This window comes from Mesoplodon densirostris, chromosome 9, assembly GCF_025265405.1.
Source record: "Mesoplodon densirostris isolate mMesDen1 chromosome 9, mMesDen1 primary haplotype, whole genome shotgun sequence".
Classification (NCBI taxonomy): Eukaryota; Metazoa; Chordata; class Mammalia; order Artiodactyla; family Ziphiidae; genus Mesoplodon; species Mesoplodon densirostris.
Window position 1 is genome coordinate 96,493,369 of NC_082669.1, and position 19,592 is coordinate 96,512,960.

The 19,592-nt window shown below is 36.1% G+C and overlaps 1 protein-coding gene across 1 annotated transcript in view; it reads left to right on the forward strand.

Annotated features, from left to right (window-relative positions):
- NUP205 (nucleoporin 205) overlaps positions 1-19,592 on the forward strand; it is an 81,619-nt gene that overhangs the window by 23,533 nt on the left and 38,494 nt on the right. Inside the window, exons 11-23 of the mRNA XM_060107911.1 lie at positions 419-569; positions 1,613-1,818; positions 3,772-3,954; positions 5,074-5,124; positions 5,645-5,854; positions 8,584-8,683; positions 9,129-9,266; positions 10,458-10,647; positions 11,614-11,734; positions 13,509-13,590; positions 13,866-14,030; positions 14,363-14,487; positions 17,487-17,601. Of these exons, the coding sequence (XP_059963894.1) occupies positions 419-569; positions 1,613-1,818; positions 3,772-3,954; positions 5,074-5,124; positions 5,645-5,854; positions 8,584-8,683; positions 9,129-9,266; positions 10,458-10,647; positions 11,614-11,734; positions 13,509-13,590; positions 13,866-14,030; positions 14,363-14,487; positions 17,487-17,601 (1,837 nt within the window). The remainder of the gene's footprint in view (positions 1-418; positions 570-1,612; positions 1,819-3,771; positions 3,955-5,073; positions 5,125-5,644; positions 5,855-8,583; positions 8,684-9,128; positions 9,267-10,457; positions 10,648-11,613; positions 11,735-13,508; positions 13,591-13,865; positions 14,031-14,362; positions 14,488-17,486; positions 17,602-19,592) is intronic.

Genomic DNA, 19,592 nt, shown 5'->3' on the forward strand with positions numbered 1-19,592 from the left:
AGGTTACTATAAAAAGTTCTTTCAGGTTCCTAGATCTTCATACTAAATTTGACTAGGATTTAGGAACTCTGGGTTCTAAGTGTACCTTTGAATTTGCTAGTTAATTTTAAATGAGTAAATTTCTTCAGTTGTTTTACATATTTAGAATGTGAGTAGTCTTATGTTTTGTGACATTAAGATGTTTTTAAAAATGTACTTTATGTTCACAAAGATATTCTATAATTGCATTAAATTGCTAATGACAAACTTGAAAATGCAATTTTTCATAAATAGAATACCAGATTATTTTGTCTTGGGTGGGGAGTTAAATGAGAGTACTTAATTCATTTTAGTTCATATGTAGTCTTTATTAGCTAGTCCATGTTAGCTTAAAGTTAAGATATGCTTTATGTAAACTGTTGGTTTTTCCCTATTTCAGGTTGTCTTGTCAAAGTTTGTTAGGCAAATGGGTGACCTGTTGCCTCCAACTATTTATATTCCTTATTTGAAAATGCTCCAGGGATTGGCCAATGGGCCCCAGTGTGCCCACTACTGTTTTAGTCTACTCAAAGTCAATGGTAGCAGTCACGGTAAGAAAAATCTAGTTGTTGTCTAAGTTTGTTTTGACATTCAGTATCCTTCTACCTATTAAAGCATATTGGTTATATGTGCTAGGTTCTACTGGGCATATACGTTATTTTTATAACAGAGAGAAGCCCACTGCTGGCTTTATGTATGGCGATGCTTTGATTATGGTCTCACAGACTGGAGAGTTACCATTTGCTTTATAAAATACAGTTCAGTTTAAGAAATGAGAATTAATATACATTTTTAAGAACACATCTGGTGCTCAAAGCAAAATATACACCTTTGCTACATAAGTTTGATTTCTTTATCTTCATAAGTCCTTATTTTCTAAATTTCTGTTCTTACAGTTTTTCTCTCAACCCTCTCCCAATTTCCTCACTTAATTTTCAGACTTGAGTCTGGTTACACCAAAAATAGTGCAAAAGGGAAGAGGAAGAAATATTTATTAAACACCTCTGTCAGGTAGATATTATTACTTTCATTTTTACATGTGAGGAAACTGAGGTTTAGCAAAGTTAAGTAATTTACCGAAGGTCACGAGTCACAGGGAAGCCATGATTGGAACTGAGATCTGCCTGGCTCCGAGACCTGTGTTTTGACTATTCTGTCAAGCCTTCCTTGTCTTATCTGCTAGGCTTTTGCTCTCAGTGCTTGGTATGTAATAGAGTACTGTAATTTGCAAATCTAGATGGTAGTTCTCTCTCTCTTTGGGAATTTAATTTAAGCTCAACATTTGGGAACTACTCATGGGAAAAGCAGCCCTGTATAGTTACATGACAATACAGAGTACTGTCCTGGATTCGAAGTAGGTAACTGACATCCAAAGTAATTTACCTTTGCATTACATGGGCACCACCCAGTTTTAGTCCCAGGGATAAATTGATCCAGAGTTTAGTTTACAGAGGGTTTCTAACCCATTTTCAACACAGCTTATCTAGGACAAAGGCAAACAAAGTTTATTGTTTTAAATTTATTTTCTTCCTCCATTTCCAAGCAAATGCTTAGACAATTTTGAAAGGAAATTCTGTGCTGTGTTTCTTTACAGTTGAAAATATTCAGGGGGCAGGCGGCAGTCCTGTTTCCTGGGAACATTTCTTTCACTCCTTGATGCTTTACCATGAACACCTCCGGAAGGATCTTCCGAGTGCAGATAGTGTCCAGTACCGTCACCTTCCTTCACGTGGCATCACCCAGAAGGAGCAGGATGGGTTGATTGCTTTTTTACAGCTCACATCTACCATCATTACTTGGGTAGGTAACCCACCCACCGCATGTGAGAATGTAACTTTGTGTTCTAACACAGTGGCATTGTAAGGAGCCCCCAAGTTTCCTTATAACGCTTAAAGTTTATGAGTGATAAATTTAGCATATATATTTGGCGTTCTGTTCTTTTTTTTTTGTGGTTAGTATTTTATGCTATTCTGTTCTTAAGTTCTTTGTTTCTTCACCTTTAGAGGGTATAGTTCTGGTAGCCCCTGCTTACTGCCATAAATGTGTATGAAAATAATAGCCTAAGCCTCAAAGAAAATAATCAGAAGGGCAAATAAGAATGAGCTGTTGGATACACATCCTTCTAGAAGGTTTCCTAGCATAGGTGTGGATATATAGGTTCTTGTGTATATACATATATATATATATATATATATATATGTATATATACACGTAAAGAGTATTTTTAATTAAAAAGAAAATTTATTTACTGAATATTTTTTGTCATATATATATATCTCATATCTTCTTAATCCATTTATCTTTTGATGGACAGTTAGGTTGTTTCCGTATCTTGGTGATTGTAAGTAATGCTGCTATGAACATTGGGGTGCTTGTATCTTTTCAAATTAGTGTTTTTGTTTTGGGGTATATACCCAGGAGTAGAATTGCGGGGTCATATGGTAGTTCTGTTTTTAGTTTTTTGAGAACCCTCCGTACTGTTTTCCACGGTGGCTGCACAATTTACATTCCCACCAACAGTGTAGGAGAGTTTCCTTTTCTCCATATTCTCGCCTTCATGTTCTTTTTGATGATAGTCATTCTGACAGGTGTGAGGTGGTATCTCACTGAGGTTTTTTTTTTTTTTTTTTTTTTTTCCGTAAGCGGGCCTCTCACTGTTGTGGCCTCTCCCGTTGCGGAGCACAGGCTCCGGATGCGCAGGCCCAGCGGCCATGGCTCACGGGCCCAGCCGCTCCGCGGCATATGGGATCCTCCCAGACCGGGGCACGAACCCGTATCCCCTGCATCGGCAGGCGGACTCTCAACCACTGCGCCACCAGGGAGGCCCCTCACTGAGGTTTTGATTTGCATTTCCCTGATGATTAGTGACGTTGAGCGTCTTTTCATGTGCCTGTTGGCCATCTGCATGTCATTTTTGGAGAAGTGTCTTTTCAGGACTTCTGCCCATTTTTAGTCATGTTGTTTGTTTTTGTGACGTTGAATTGTGTGAGCTATTTATATATTTTGGATATTAACCCCTTATTGGTCATATCATTTACAAATATTTTCTCCCATTCAGTAGGTAGTCTTCATTTTGTCGAGGGTTTCCTTTACTGTGCAAAAACTTTTAAGTTTAATTAGGTCCCATTTGCTCTTCTAGTTGTTTCTTTTTTTTCACTAGAGCAAAGCTAAGTTCCTTAGTCTGACATTCTCTCCGAAGGATAGGAAGAGTGTCTTCTAACTTACTGGTTTTTCCAGTAATGCTAAATAGTATTAAAGGTCGAAACATAAAGTTTGTAATTATTTTTTGTTGAATTAAAATGGAGTGATACTTGATACCGTGTGTGTGGGAGGGTGTGTGTGCACATGCGTGTGTGCATGTGTGTGTATTTCCATTTTTTTCTCAGAAAAGGACAAGGTATTTTATTCATTCATATCTAACGTTGTTCCAGAAAAGATGTAAAATGCCTATGTAAGATTTATGTGACCCTGGAAGACTTTCTCTGTTTGTATGTATTATTTTCCATTCTTAGAGCTGTCAAAGTAATTCTACAAAGGCTATCTTTTCTCCATTTTTTACACTGACTGAGCTAGTGATCTGATTTGATCTACTGGTAGAGTTCAAGCATTTGCCGTAGGCTTATCTTTGTTTTAGTATGTATTAAGCCTATGAATACTCAGTGTAAGTGTTAGCAATTTAGATGATTACTGGTCATTTTTCTTAGCTTTTGAAAATGGAAAGTCTCCCTTGTTCTTTTTGTATTCAATACTCAGAGTGAAAATGCTCGTTTGGCACTCTGTGAACATCCTCAGTGGACCCCCGTGGTGGTGATTCTGGGACTCCTGCAATGCAGCATCCCTCCTGTACTAAAGGCCGAACTACTGAAGGCACTTGCAGCGTTTGGAAAATCTCCTGAAATTGCTGCTTCTCTCTGGCAGTCGTTGGAATACACTCAGGTAGTATTATGAGCTCTCTTATTTACATTATTACAGTTTGGAAGTGAGATTTGATAATATTGTACAAGCAAGTGCATCCAGTTGAAACGTATAGTATACCACGAACTTCACAGATAGAAAGTTATGATTTTGGTACTAAGCATAGCATCAGAAACTAACAGTCTTGGGTTTTTCTCTTGGATCAGCTGACAGCTTCACTGGGTTACTGGAGACTGGTTCTTCTCTTTGTTTTTCAGTGTTTGTAAGATTAATAAATTCCTCAACTCTGTCTTTGATACTAGGCTGATATAAGCCTTCAGAAGTCATCTGTACTCATTAAATGTGGGAGATGCCTGTTTTTTTTGCTGCTTCCTTCTGTGCCCTTCCTGTCTTAAAGCAGACGAGTGAAGTGTCTCTATCAACTCTTATTTCTTTAGTTATAAGCCCTGTTGGAATTTTTATGTCAAGATAGAGTTATTCTATATGTGGTAAAGTAAAAAAAGGAAAATAAGAATGTGTCCTATAGAGATTTTTCTAGTAAAATGGTTAGGAGGAATATATGTTTGTCTTAGAAATAATACCACATAAGGGAGCCTATGACTCTGACACATTGGTAAAGCTACTGTTTTGAAGCAGTATTCTAGTTGTTTTGTGACATACATGTCCTGAAGATGTTAATGATACTTTATAAAAACAAAAATTAAGGGAGTTGGTGTGTGCTGGAGGCTTGGCCACTTTTAGTTTAGTGTTGATACTTCATTTTTTCATTCATGAGCGTGTCAGTACTTATCATTGTCCTAAGTGCTTCTTTATACCTAAGATGAAGTGTGTTTGGGTGAGCTTTTATCTCATAAATCCTTTTAAGGTTCATTCCTGGAATATCTGAGAGGAAAGTTGCTGAAAACACATCTTGTGTGCACTTAGAAATTACCAGTTTTCTGAAGCCCAGGTAATTGGAAGTTCTCCCTGAGCCTGGACGCAATTGCTAATGAAAGTTCATCAGAGACTTCTCAGTTGTCATTTCTGATTGACATTGTAAGATGTAGAATGTGGTGGGTGTTGTATATGACTGTTACTGCAAAGCTGCTTCTTTTCATTGATAAATGAGTGCTCCTAACATCTAATTCTTATTATTTTAAGGTACTGCAAACTGTAAGAGTTCCAAGCCAGAGGCAAGCTATTGGTATTGAGGTAAAGCTTTCCTTTTAGTTTAAATGCTATATTCATACATTCACATGATAAAAAGACTAAGAAAAAATATACTTACCCTATTAGGGTTCTGTAATTTTCAACTTTAATGTATTTTCGTTTGAGGGTTTTTTGTGTTGAAATGGAGATGAAACTTTTTATGAAAGAAATCAAAATACTTTTGCTTTCAGAGTTGGAAAGGCATGTTAGATGGCAGCCATCCAAACTGAAAGTTTGGTTTGAACTCAGTTTAATTAGGCTACTTGGGTCAACCCTAAAGTGAGAATTTACTTGTTTTAGTTTCTTTTCTTCTCTGTCCGCTCCCTTCCTCTTTTTTAAAGAAACATTTAAGATTTCCATTTTTAACTTTTGTGCCTTTACCTCTGAATAAAAAATGATAATATCTGTGTGGGTCTTCGGGTGTGATATTAAACCGATATTAATGAGTTAATGTCTGAAAATGCTTTGCACTTTATAGCTGATGGTTTTATGTTACCGAATTTCCTTTATTTTTCTTTGGAAGGTGGAACTAAATGAGATAGAATCCCGATGTGAAGAATACCCATTAACTCGTGCCTTTTGCCAGCTAATCAGTACCCTGGTGGAGAGCTCCTTTCCTTCTAATTTGGGCGCTGGACTCCGGCCTCCCGGCTTTGACCCTTATTTGCAGTTCCTTAGAGATTCTGTGTTTCTCCGATTCCGTACAAGAGCTTACCGGAGAGCAGCTGAAAAGGTTATGTTCAGAGAAACACTTTTGTCTCCTTACTCATTTATTGCTGCTTTTTCTTTTATTAGAGGCACAAGATGCTATAAGCTCATTTTAGCTTTTGAAAGTTAGTAAAATTCACAGTCTTATACTGACATATCCATGGTCTGATTGGTTTATATGCATTAAAAAATAAATTAAGGCATTAAAACCAAAGCAGTGACTTTTTAGTGATCAGTAATTTAATTGATATGAAGTCATAGTCATTTAGATCCTTAATTGAACAAATTTTGACCAAAATTGAACCAAAAGTGTTACACCTTTGGCAGTTGGAAACACACTATCCTTTATTGGGATGATTTTGGTTAGGGATTAAAATAAGTTTAAACTTGCACGCTAATTTCTAATGGTTAGTAGCACTTCTGGGTTGTGGAGTCTGGTTTAGTGGGAAGGCATATTGTGATTCATTAGGTATGTTTGCCGTGGATAGTGGCTGAGGGAGCACTGACAGTTATGTACATATTTGCTCTGGTTGCAATACACTCACAGCTGAGCTAAATGTATATATCAGCTTATGTAATTCTAATATGACTGCAAGGCAGGTACTATTAATATTCCCATTTTACAGATGGAGGTTTAGCAAAGTTAAGGAACTTGCTTAAGGTCCAGGACCAGGATTTGAACCTAGGACTCTGATTCCAGATCCAAGCTCATAACCACTAAGCTATGTAAGAAACCCTTCCAGGTTCTGATGTAATTCACTTTAGTCTATAATACTGTTTATTGGTTCACAGACGACCCTTGGATATATCTTGTAGGGACATTCCTGCTTTATTTTTATAGTTTGCTGTTTTTGAACCTGTTGGGTTTATTTGTTGTATTAATGATTATAAAATAATATAGTTCATGCTAATTTGGGAAATTAGGAAAACATAGAACAATATATGAAGAAATTATATCACCCATAATCCTGTTGCCAAGGGAAGGGTAACTATTATTCTTTTTCTTATGCATATCTACTTAAACTGAGATAATGAGCTGCATTAGCTTGTATGCCTTTTTGGCCACTAAACATAGTATTATGAGGATTTTTTTCATGCTATTAAAGATTCTTTGAAAACAGTCTTTTTAATGACTGCATAATCATTACTTGTATCTAGCATAGTTTATTTTTCATTGCCGTATCGTTGGACATAGTTTGTTTCTAATATTTAGTCCCAAATAACTGAAGTTTAGTTTTTGTCAGTTGCTTTAGAAGTTTTGCTTCTCATATGGTAGAAATAAACACTGAGAGGGGTATACATTTTATTGAAGCACTAGAATTACCTTATTAACATATGTTTCCTTATTGGATGTAAACTATAACAGCAGCCATGCCTCATTAATAGAAGTCATTTCAGATGGATAATGGATGCTGATAATTGCAATCTCTTCAACAAAATGTTCTGATACTTTTTGGCATTTCTTTTAAATATCTTATTTGCCTTTTCTTACAAAGGTCATTATGACCTAAGGGTTTAGAGCTTTAGTCAGCAACTTTCTTTACGTGTTTATTATTTTTCGCCCATGCATTTTTCTATATTTCTAGCACTGCTGCTCTTCCCAGCTACCATTTATTTCCCCATATATTACCCTAAGAAATTTTCCCTCAATTTTGTGAATTTATTTCACTAGGAAGTCTTCTTAAGGTTTAACTTACATCTTTGTATTTTAGAACACTAGCTTCTCAAAAACAATGCTTTGGATTGAGATAAATAACTATAAACAGAGTGTTAGAGGCAGTGTGTATATTTATTAATCCTAAAATCCATTATTATGTGGTGATAAGCATTTTTTATTTAAACAAATTATTTTGAAAAATTTGGAAAATAGAGAAAAGTAAATAATTTTTTTAAAATAGTTTAAAAATGATTATCCCAATTCTCAAAATTAGCCATGATAAAATAATGTACAGTGGAAATAATGACTAAAGTAATATTTAAAAAACCACCATGTACAGTTACCAAACTCAGCCTTATTAAAATTCTATGCAGTGGATTTTTTAAACAGTTTAATTTTATTGTCTGTACAGTTATATATATTTTCCCTTTTCCTTGTTGTTACATAGCTTTTGAAAACATTTTAAACAAAGAGGTGATAATGAGGTCATTTGGGGGAAGCCTACCAGTGATTCTTAACTTTTTTTTTTTTTTTTTTTTTTATTCTTAACTTTGGCTAGAGCCATGAACACTGGTCTGGGAATTAGAAGTGCAGGGCTGGACCTCCAGCACGTTTGCTTCCAAGCTTTATGGTCTTGGGGATATCATTCACTGCTCTGAGCTTCACTTGCTTCACCTGCAAAATAAGTGTTGATTAAATGAGATGATTCCTCCGATCCTGTCCAGCTGAGATTCTTAAGAGAAACTGAAATATTTGACACTTTGGAGAGGTGTTCAAATCTGGTGTTGTTTAATTATAAATCGACTATGGCTAGATAACTGAGTGCTTTAGATTTATTAACAAAGCCCAAATATCTGCTATAGAGATGTTTCTTTTAGACTAATGCTTTTACAAATGTTTTACCTTGAAAAATTAACCAATCCATTGTCCTTTAGCAAAACAAAGCAAAATGAACTGAAATTTCTATATCGCTTAGCATAAATAAAGTAGAAAGGGGACTTCATTCATTTCCAGAGGAAAGTGGGAGGAATGAAAAACTTAGCAAGGTTATCACCTTGAACTGTTACTGTTATTGAAATATTTATATTTTTCTATAGTGGGAAGTCGCTGAGGTTGTTTTGGCGGTGTTTTATAAATTGCTCGGAGATTATGAACCTCAACTTGAAGATTTTGTAGACCAGTTTGTGGAACTACAAGGTAATTTAATTCTGTCACTTTCAAACAAGGTGTCAGCTATTTATAAACCTATGTATAATTTATAAATTATTATACATAAGCTATAAATTGTTTCTGGTTATAAGTTAAATTATAATTTTATGTTTTTTGGTGCATTGTTTAAGTCATTTTGATTGTTCTGAGCAAGATAAAATAAAGTAAAATTTCACTGAATGGAGGAGTAAGAACATTGCCTTACAGATTCTTTAGTGAGTTAACATATAACATGTGAACTAATTGCTATGTGCAGATCAGCTCTTTTGGAAATTACCACTGTATATAGTTGGTATCACTGTCTCTAAATTGAAACTTGCCTTCATCTGTTTCGATACCATTTAATTTACAAGTCTCACATATTTCATAGAAATCAAGGGTGTGACAAAAATACTAATTCACCATCTTTTGCACTATGTTATGTTCTATTTAGGAGAAGAAATCATAGCCTATAAGCCACCAGGATTTAGTCTGATGTATCATCTTCTGAATGAGTCACCAATGTTGGAGCTTGCTCTTAGTTTACTGGAGGAAGGCGTTAAGCAGCTTGATACCTATGCTCCTTTCCCTGGTATGTGCCTGAATGTCTTCATATATTGAAAACAGTTTTGCTGGTTTTGTCTTTTGTAAACTGAAGGTTTGAAGTAGATGACCTCTGAACTTCCTTTCCACTGTAAGATTCTCTCTCTGTATCTACAGTGTTGTTTTAGTGAGTCATACAATGAAAGTATATTAAAAGTGAAAGCAGACTAAAGTACAGAGACTCTCATTATAACTGTCTTATTGCAGGATCTTTGGTAGGTAATCATAATTATCTCTTATCACTTTAACGTCTTTAACATGTCTAACTTTAAATTTTTAAATTTAATTAATTTAATTAAATTTTAATCTTTGTTTTGTTTTCTTCACAGTATTTGTAAAAGCCCTTACTATAGGGTGTGGTACATAGTGTTCAATAAATTTCATTTACTATTACTAGTAGTTATTATCATTTATTGAGTGCTTACTATGCATTTGGCAATTTTTTTTTTTTTTGCTGGACGTGGGCCTCTCACTGTTGTGGCCTCTCCCGTTGCGGAGCACAGGCTCTGTACGCACAGGCTCGGCGACCGTGGCTCACGGGCCCAGTCGCTCCGTGGCATGTGGGATCTTCCTGGACCGGGGCACGAACCCGTGTCCCCTGCATCGGCAGGCAGACTCTCAACCACTGGGCCACCAGGGAAGCCCCCAGAGCACATGTATTTTAAATTTGAATGGTGGGATTATAGGTGACTCTTGTTTATATTTTCTGCTTCTTTATTTTCCAGATTTTCCACAATGGTTATGTATTATTTTAAATCAGTTTCCTGGCCTCAACACCATTGGCACCTTTGGCAGAATAATTCTTTAATGTAGAGGCTGTCCTCTTGTCCTCTACCCACTAGATGCCTGCAGCACATCCCTTGTTGTGACAACCTAAAGTGTCTCCAGATATTGCTATATGTCCTCTGGGGCCAAGCTCACTCCCATCTGAGAACCATTGCTCTAAATAATCAGGGAAAGGATACAGGAAAAATTACTGAGAAGCCATTGCATTAGAGTAATCTGAGTCACAAAAGTTACCATGACTTGTCTGGGTGAGGAGTCTTGTAAAGTTACTGCTGAAGATTTGAAAACTTGAGGTCTTTTTGAATCTGGAACTTGTCCTTTATCTTGTTTTCCTAAGAATTGATGAGTTTCTAAGATTCATGTAGAACTTTCTAACTTTGATTTTGCTCTATAGGGAAGAAACACCTGGAGAAAGCAGTGCAACATTGCCTTGCACTTCTCAATCTTACTCTGCAAAAGGAAAACCTCTTTATGGATCTTCTAAGAGAGAGTCAGCTGGCTCTAATAGTCTGTCCTTTAGAACAGCTATTGCAGGGAATCAATCCCAGAACTAAGAAGGCTGATAATGTGGTGAACATTGCCAGGTAAGTTCCATTTGTAGGTAGAGAAATGATGAAATGAGTGAGATGGCATTCTAGCTTTGATTTCCAAATCTGGTCAGATCCCTAATGCATCACTTAAAATTTTTTTTTGTCTCCTTTTATTATTATCTTCTTTTGCTTCTCTGATTTTAATTACTCTGAACCTTATAATCTTTCTCTTCTTTTTAACTTACTCTTTTTTTTTTAAGTGCATTTAAAAAAATTATTTATTTTATTTATTTGGTTCACTGGGTCTTAGTTGCAGCTCGTGGGCTCCTTAGTTGTGGCATGCGAAGTCTTAGTTGCAGCATGCATGTGGGATCTAGTTCCTTGACCAGGGATTGAACCCAGGGCCCCTGGATTGGGAGCACGGAGTCTTAACCACTGCGTCACCAGGGAAGTCCCTTTCTAACTTACTCTATGTCCTAAAAATTTCTAAGTACAAAATGACATAATCTTAATATTGTTTGTCTCCTCTTGGGAAATTGGATGTTTGGAGGATAGGACTGGGGAGCAAACTTTTCATTATATAATCTGAACTTCTGGTGGTTTGCTGGCAGTGCTTGGTGTTCCATGACTTGTGGAAGCATCTCCCAATTTCTGCCTTCACCTTTACACAGCATTCTCCCTGTGTGTGTGTTTGTGTCCACATTTCCCTTTTTTATAAGGATATCAGTCACTGGATTAGGATTCTCCTTGATGACCTCATCTTAGCTTGGTTAATTATATCTTCAAAGACTCTATTTCCAGATAAGGTCATTCTGGGTTTGGCTATCAACATATGAATTTTGGGAAAACATGATTCAACCTGTAACAGGTTACATCTAGTTAGAAGGGGAAACCTTTGTCTAATTTACCCAAAAGTGTTGTATGGGTCGGGGAAGCCCTGATCCTAAATGTTCTGTATCGAGAATAGTAAGAAGCAAAAATTTCATCACATAGTTCCTCAAATGTTCTCTTGTTTTAAAGATACCTATATCATGGCAATACTAATCCAGAATTGGCTTTTGAAAGTGCCAAGATCCTCTGCTGTATCTCTTGCAATTCCAATATTCAGATAAAATTGGTTGGAGATTTCACACATGACCAGGTAACTGATTTTGTTGTTATTTTTTGGTGTTTCCTGAGTACATCTTATTCTTGTATGTGGAAAAATTCTGAGAGTAAGTATATTTGTATATGATGGATGAAAGCCTACCCATGTGCTGGGCTGTGATTTGTGTTTGACGATAATACCATTCCCAGTGATACTACATATACTATAGTATGTGATTATACTCTATATTATGGTATGTGACTGTATGGCCTAATGAGACTGTTGCTACTCCAGGCACATTAAAGTGATTATTAGGTTTGTAAGTGCAACTTCTGTTTGTTTCTTGCATCCTTTGTTTCACCCTTCCTCAGTTGCCTCTGTGGTGAGTGAGCCTCTGCAGTTCTGATTTCACTGTTGTGAGTTGTCTACTTCTATGGCTTTTTGGTGACCCACATTTGTGTCACTTCATTTGATACACTGAAGAACGTTTTTAGATGTTTTCCTCTTTTAGTCCAATTTATAATAGTTCTCTTTCTAGTCACTGAATAGCTATAATTGGGGAATCTGCTATTTTTCTTTCTCTTTATAGACATTTGTCCTTTTGTATTTTATGCTGGTAATCACTGCTCTTGCTAGTTGAAGAATATTATTGTCTTACCCTGTTTTGAAACAGGGACTCTTCTGGCATTCTGGGTGGGACAGATCTTCATTTTATGTGTAACTGTCCCTCAAATTGCAGGACTCTTAGCATCCCTGGTTCCCTGCCACTGTCTGTCAGTAGTAATCTCTAGTTGTGTTGACTCAAAATGCCCCCACATATTTCTAAGTGCCTTCTGGAGTGGCAGTATTGCCCAAGTTGAGAACCATTATTTATAGTAAAATATAGATGTCTAATCTGGTTTTTGGATGAAGTTCATGAAACCACATAATTAATTAGGGGATGTTGAATGAAGATTTTCAGTTTGCTGTCATTCGAGTATGAATTTGAATCGTTATTACCAATTTTAGCATCCTGCTAGAGTTCTTGTTTTTTATTTGTTTTTTTTTTTTTTTTAAAGTGTATCTATTTATTTATTTTTTTGGCTGCTTTGGGTCTTAGTTGTGTCGCGCGGGCTCTTCGTTTCAGCACGCGGGCTTCTCTCTAGTTGTGGCGTGCAGGTTTTCTCTCTCTAGTTGTGCTGCACGGGCTCCAGAGCATGTGGGCTGTGTAGTCTGTGGCATGCAGGCTCTCTAGTTGAGGCACGTGGTCTTAGTTTCCCTGCGGCATGTGGGATCTTAGTTCCCCGACCAGGGAACAAACCCGTGTCCCCTGCATTGGAAGACGGATTCTTTACCACTGGACCACCAGGGAAGTCCCCATAGCATCCTGCTAGAGTTTTTAAAGGAGGTAAAGTAGTATCTAGTCTCTCAGCCCAGAAATACAAAACTGGTGTACGTGTACATTTCTAAAGAGAGAAGATGAGAATTTTATTTTATACTTTAGTTAAGATCTGTTAGCATTGAGTATATAATGAAGAAGTTATGAAATAGCAATTTAATGTTATTTTTTTAAAAAACTAGTTTGATTCTTTGGGAAAGAAAATTAGTGAAGCAAGTTTTAAAACCAATAAACTTTAAAAGTTTTTGTTTCTTTATTTCTATAGCAAGCTAAATGGCACTCAGTTAAGGAACTCAGTTTTATATTAATTAAAAATGTAACTAAAACCTAAATACTTTCCTTGGAGCAGATTTGCCTTTTTTCTTTATAGAAAAATGTTTCTAAATATATATCATATTTATCATAGTTTCTCTAATATTTAGTCACTTAAAAATCTTTATATGACTTCAGAGTGTAAGTCAGAAGCTGATGGCTGGATTTGTGGAGTGTTTGGATAGTGAAGATACAGAAGAATTTGTACGTCTAGAAGAGGGTATGTCTTAGATTAACATGTATATTTTTTATTTTATGTAAATGCTTACTGTAAAGAAAACTGTTGAATGTCTAGTGGTGATGTAAGAGAAATTTGAGAATTTGCTAGCATAAAAGTATATAAGGCTTTTGGGAAACCTCTTAAATCTGAACTTAATGTAATGGCTAATCAAGTAAACTAAAACTAAAGAAAACATGGAGGTTTGGGATACAAGTTTTATATTTTTCCATTTGATTTATGTTAACTTTTTATTGTTTTGTGATTTCCACATTAAGGATCAGAACTTGAAAAGAAATTAGCTGGAATCCGTCATGAAACAAGAATCCACATCTTGAATCTTCTCATCACCTCTCTGGAACGCAATCCACCAAATCTTGCTCTCTACCTACTGGGCTTTGAATTGAAGAAACCTGTCAGTACCACAAACCTACAAGACCCAGGTATAGCCATAAGACACATAGGCATTTATTTCTTTTCATATTTACGTTGCTAAATGGTCATTTATTGAATTCCAGGCTCATGGGATAATTCACTGAAAGAAATAAATAATGTATGAAAGGTAATGTGATGGGCCAATCTTTAGGACTTATATCAAGTGTGGACAAACTAAGCCTTGAAAAGTTAGTATTTAATAAATTTTCTGTATCAATAGTTGAAAGGATGTTTATGGTAGGGTATATGTGTATGGAATGTAAATTTTATAAAGGTATTTTAAGGTTTTTAATGCAGAAATTTGAAAAGAGAAGCTGAATTTCCTTTTGGTTTTACGCAGGAGTGTTAGGTTGCCCTCGGACCTGCCTTCATGCCATCTTAAACATCTTGGAGAAGGGAACTGAAGGGAGAACAGGCCCGGTGGCAGTGAGAGAATCTCCTCAACTCGCTGAGCTGTGTTACCAGGTATACAGAGGGCTGCACTTTGTAGCACTTAGGAGAAGAAGCTTAATTAAATGCTTGATTCCATTGCAGATATGAAAGTATGACAGTATGACTGAATTGAAATGAGTTTCATGTAGTGGTTTGACCAGTCTTTCATTTATGGATAAAAATCCTGTAGATCTACATGATCCTATATGTTGATCACTTGAAACATAAGGGAAGTTGGATGCATTTAGACCAGATAATGTGGGAACTTTTCAAGGATGCTGTGTTTCAAGTTGTTTCTTTTTGGTGATGAGAGTAGTAGATTTGAGTCAGAAGACCTCTGGTTCCTATCTCTGCCCCTTAACTAGCTATGTCACCTTGGACATACCATGAAACTTCTCTGAGTTTTTAAATCTGTGAAATGGGCTGTTGTGAGACTTACATGAGAATGCAAGAATGTAAGTGAAAGTACTTTTTAAGAACCATGTAAATTATGCAGCCCTATAGCTATATGTAAGGTGGTAGACAGTGAAATTAATGTAAGTTTAAACTGTAATGAGAACTGTTGTCTTATTTGTGTTTTATTTCTTGTTTTATTCATTTTATAAGTTTTAAGAAGTAGGCTTTATAAGATACGACTAATTTCTCAATTTAAGTGACACCCTGATTCTCATTTTCATGATAAGAAATGAGTCATTAACTTCTAGTAACGTGGAGATTTTTCTTTGTTATTTTCCTGTTTTTCTTTTTGTAATTCTTTGCTGTTTTCCTCTATCCTCTAGCTATCCAAACAGCCCTTCACTTCTGAGTACTACAGCTAGGTCTTCCTGTGAATCCCTTAATTTGGGAACAAACTTGATGTATATTTTAGCACAGTGTTACAGATTTTGACATATTTAGGTAGCAGCAATTGATAAGGTTAATCATCTGGGCTAAAGGAGTTAGGCAGGCGAAGTAAGTGAATGAAACCAGATTTAAGACAAATAGATGGGGAGGGGAGGGAGAGGAGAGTCTGGCAGACTGGAGAGCACATGCCCTGCTACTCAGCCCCTGCTCATTCTTACCCTGTTGGGATGCAGGCCCTGGTTTGCCAGATCCTCTGCTTTTCGAAACACTGTACTGGCCAAACAAAACATGTCTAAACCAGCAGTGAGCCAGTTTATTACACGTGCTCTATGACTTTGCTACTCAAAATGTGGACCAGCATCATCAGCATCACCTCTTGGAAGCTTGTTAGCGCAGAATCTCAGGCCCCACTCCAGACCTGCTGAGTCAGAATCTGCATTTTAACAAGAAGCGCTGCTCCATTTTTAATGAAAGAGGCTTCCTTTTCCTCTAGTTTATTTATTTATTTGTTTGTTTGCTTGTTTATTTATTTAGGCTGTGTTGGCTCTTCATTGCTGCACAGGGGCTTTCTCTAGTTGCGGCGAGCAGGGGCTACTCTTTGTTGCAGTGCGCGGGCTTCTTATTGTGGTGGCTTCTCTTGTTGCGGAGCACGGGCTCTAGGCATGCGGGCTTCAGTAGCTGTGGCTCGCGGGCTTCAGTAGTTGTGGCTCATGGGCTCTAGAGCGCAGGATCAGCAGTTGTGGTGCACAGGCTTAGTTGCTTCGCAGCATGTGGGATCTTCCGGACCAGGGGACGAACCTGTGTCCCCAGCTTTGGCAGGCAGATTCTTAACCATGGCGCCACCAGGGAAGTTCCAACCTCTAGGTTTATACTTCACTATGCTTCAGGAAAAAATTAAACCTCTAAGAAGAGCTTGTTAGTTTAAAAATAAATTTGATCAATCAATCAATAAATAAATAAATAAGTTTGATCATATGGAAGGGAAATAATTTGGGCCTTATTGATACTTTCATCATCCAGCAGTATGAGGTCTTCTGGTTGAAGAGTTGACACTCAATCTTGTGCCTTTGCTCTCTTCACTTTAACGATGGAGATTTTTCCTACCTGGTCTTGGGAACTAGGAAGTGTATCACGCAAACCCTTGTAAAGTGGCTCTTCATGCTTTTGGAACTCACTATTGTGTCTTTCTCCCTCTAATAGTATTACCTCTCCCATATCTGAGCATATTTGAACATCTGTTCTTGAATCTTCTTAACTTACCATCTAATATGAATAACTTGGTTTTGTTTTGAGAAGTTCAGTATTTATAGAGTGTCAAAAACAATATCAAAGCTGTTTGAAAGACAAGCATACATCTGCAAGTACTTAAGCTTTACCTTGTGTTCCCTTCTTATGTTTTCCTTGGGTATACATGTTATTTATTTAGGTATGTTCAGTAGACATACAATTTTGTGTCCCCCGCCCCGTAAACTTTCTATGCTGCTACAATATAAATTACACTTAGGTTGTTTCTAGTCTTTTTACTCTGCTTACTCAACATCTTTAGTTACCTTTTGTTATTTTATATTTTTCTTAAGACTGTATTTCTAGACACAAATTGAATTTACAGTCTGTTGTCGTTACTAGTTGTATAGTCATAGCGAACACTGAATTGGTGAATACTGAACCATTGCTCTTCGGGATTACATAGGATTAGATACCTGCAAGGGATTCTCTGATCCCAACATTTTTATCAACTGATTAATACATAACTTTGGTTTTTAGAAGTTACTTCTGAATAATTTGCTACTAATAATAGTTACAATACTAAAACTTGTTAATTAACTACATGTATATATATTGGAGTTGGCCAAAAATGTCGTTTGGGTTTTTCATAACATCTTATGGAAAAACCCGAACAAACTTGTAGGCCAACTCAATATTAATATATTTAGGGTGATTTCAAGATTAGTCCTATAATACTGTTGTCAGCATTCTCCAATTGTATTCCAGTATATTTTGAGTTAGTGTGCCAAGAACTGCTTATAATTCTGAGCTTTTATTTTATATGTACATGTGTTTATCCATTTTGCTTTAGTTGCTAATGGGTCTTAGTTTCCACTAAGTAGATTTAAGTATGCCTTTTTTCTTAAAATGTATAATATAAAAAGCTGATTTGGGAGTTTTCTTATTTTACTGTAATTCTTTAGGTGATATATCAGTTATGTGCATGCTCTGATACATCTGGTCCTACTATGAGATACTTGAGAACCAGCCAGGACTTCTTATTTTCTCAGTTGCAACATTTACCATTTTCTAACAAAGGTAGGACATTATTTTCCCTTATTATTAAAACAAATCTGTAAAGTATGTGTTGAGTGATTTTAATTTCATAACAGCTGAGGGTAGCAGTTTTAGAATTTGTGGAATTCTGTTCTCATTTTATTACTTTGCTTCTGTGTTCCTTTGGGTTGCTTTTGTAATTTGTGCTTGAGAAACCTGATGTTTTAACTGCCAGCGTAAAATTATTTTAAAATAGCCTGTTAAGGATGGAATTTGATCCTTTTACTAACAAATAAAATTTTTAAATTGTGTTGAAGGGATAAGAAAATATAAGAAGATTTTGGAAATTTAGATTTTTTGAGTGAAATTATTTCATAAAAATCTGTTTTACTTTTGTTTCTTTTGTATATATTGAAACCAATTCAGGTCTTGAAATGAAAAATAGAAAACTAATTACGATGGAAACTATAACTTTAGTTTATTGGCCTGATCAACACAGTTATCCCAGGCTACCTATGTTTTATAGGATTCTATTTTATATAATTTTATTTTTGATCAAGTTATAAGTTTTCTGAGTTCACATTATATCCAGACAGTAGTGGTTTTATTGAGTTTTTTAAAAGTTTATTTTGCATCATCTTTATGTTTCAGGAAATCTAGGCTCACAAATTTCATGAATTTCCATTACTAGTAGTTATCAGCTTCTATTTACTTTTTAGAGTATGGTGTGAGAGACTGTTGGGAATTACCTAGTGGCAGAAAATTTTCACTTAATTTTCATAATAAGTGTATTTTATTTTTAGCCCTAAGATTTTGTTTATAAGGTTTTTAAGAAACCCTTTTTAGTACCTAATTAGAAAAAAACAATTAATATCTTGCCTATTATGCTTTCTACTTTTTAAAAATTGATGTAGCTTTGCTTGTAATCATTATTGCTAGCAGTAGTAGTAGTGTTTGGTGAATTTTATTTATAAAACTGTCATAATTTAGGACTTCAAAGCCAGGTATATTGAAATAATATTGGATTCAAAAACTTCTATTGTATAAGGGATTCCCAGTCCTAATTATATATTAGATCAAATGTCCTTCATAATCTCAAGACATCATAAAATTATGCAATTTAGATTTATTTTAGTTTTTTAAAATGTATTTGTTTTCTGAAATAAGAATCAAATTTTATGATAGTGGTTTTGTTTTTAACAAGTTAAATATTTGCGAATTACTTGGGTTTTCTTTTTTATTTTCATGATTCAAGGATTTATTTAGTCATACATGCAAAACATACTGCTAATTGCATTAGCAAAAGATCAGTGTAAAAACACTCCACCATTCTGCAACTGTCAGCTTAAACAATTTTGTTCTAGTGGTTGAAAGGTCCAAGCTCATATTCTTACCAGTGGGTAAGTTGTGCAGAACTTCGTTAGCATGAGCACAGGGCTGACAGAACCTCACAGACCCCAAGGAACATCGGGCAAAGACAGGAAGCGTGTGTGCACTCAGTGAGGCAAGCGGTGGGGGGGGGTCAGTGTTACTAGCCCAGGTGCAGTGTCAGTGATCTGGCAAGGTTTACAGTTTAAGAATATCTAAAGTATTTTAAAAACTGTAAAGTTGCAACACATGATTTTTATACCTAGTTACTAGAAGACCAAGGAAAGCACTTATTGGCTTTGAATAAAGTAACATGAAAACAGGAACGCACTTTTACTAATCTACAAAAAAAATTTTCTAATGCATATTCAGAAAGATTTTATAATACAAGGAGGCATATTGCTCATTAAGAAGGGTTTCTAGGGGCTTCCCTGGTGGCGCAGTGGTTAAGAGTCCACCTGCCAATGCAGGGGACACGGGTTCAAGCCCTGGTCTGGGAAGATCCCGCATGCCACAGAGCAACTAAGCCTGTGCGCCACGACTACTGAGCCTGCACTCTAGAGCCCACAAGCCACAACTGCTGTGCCTGCATGCCTAGAGCCCATGCTCCGCAATGGGAGAAGCCACTGCAATGAGAAACCCACGCACCGCAACAAAGAGTAGCT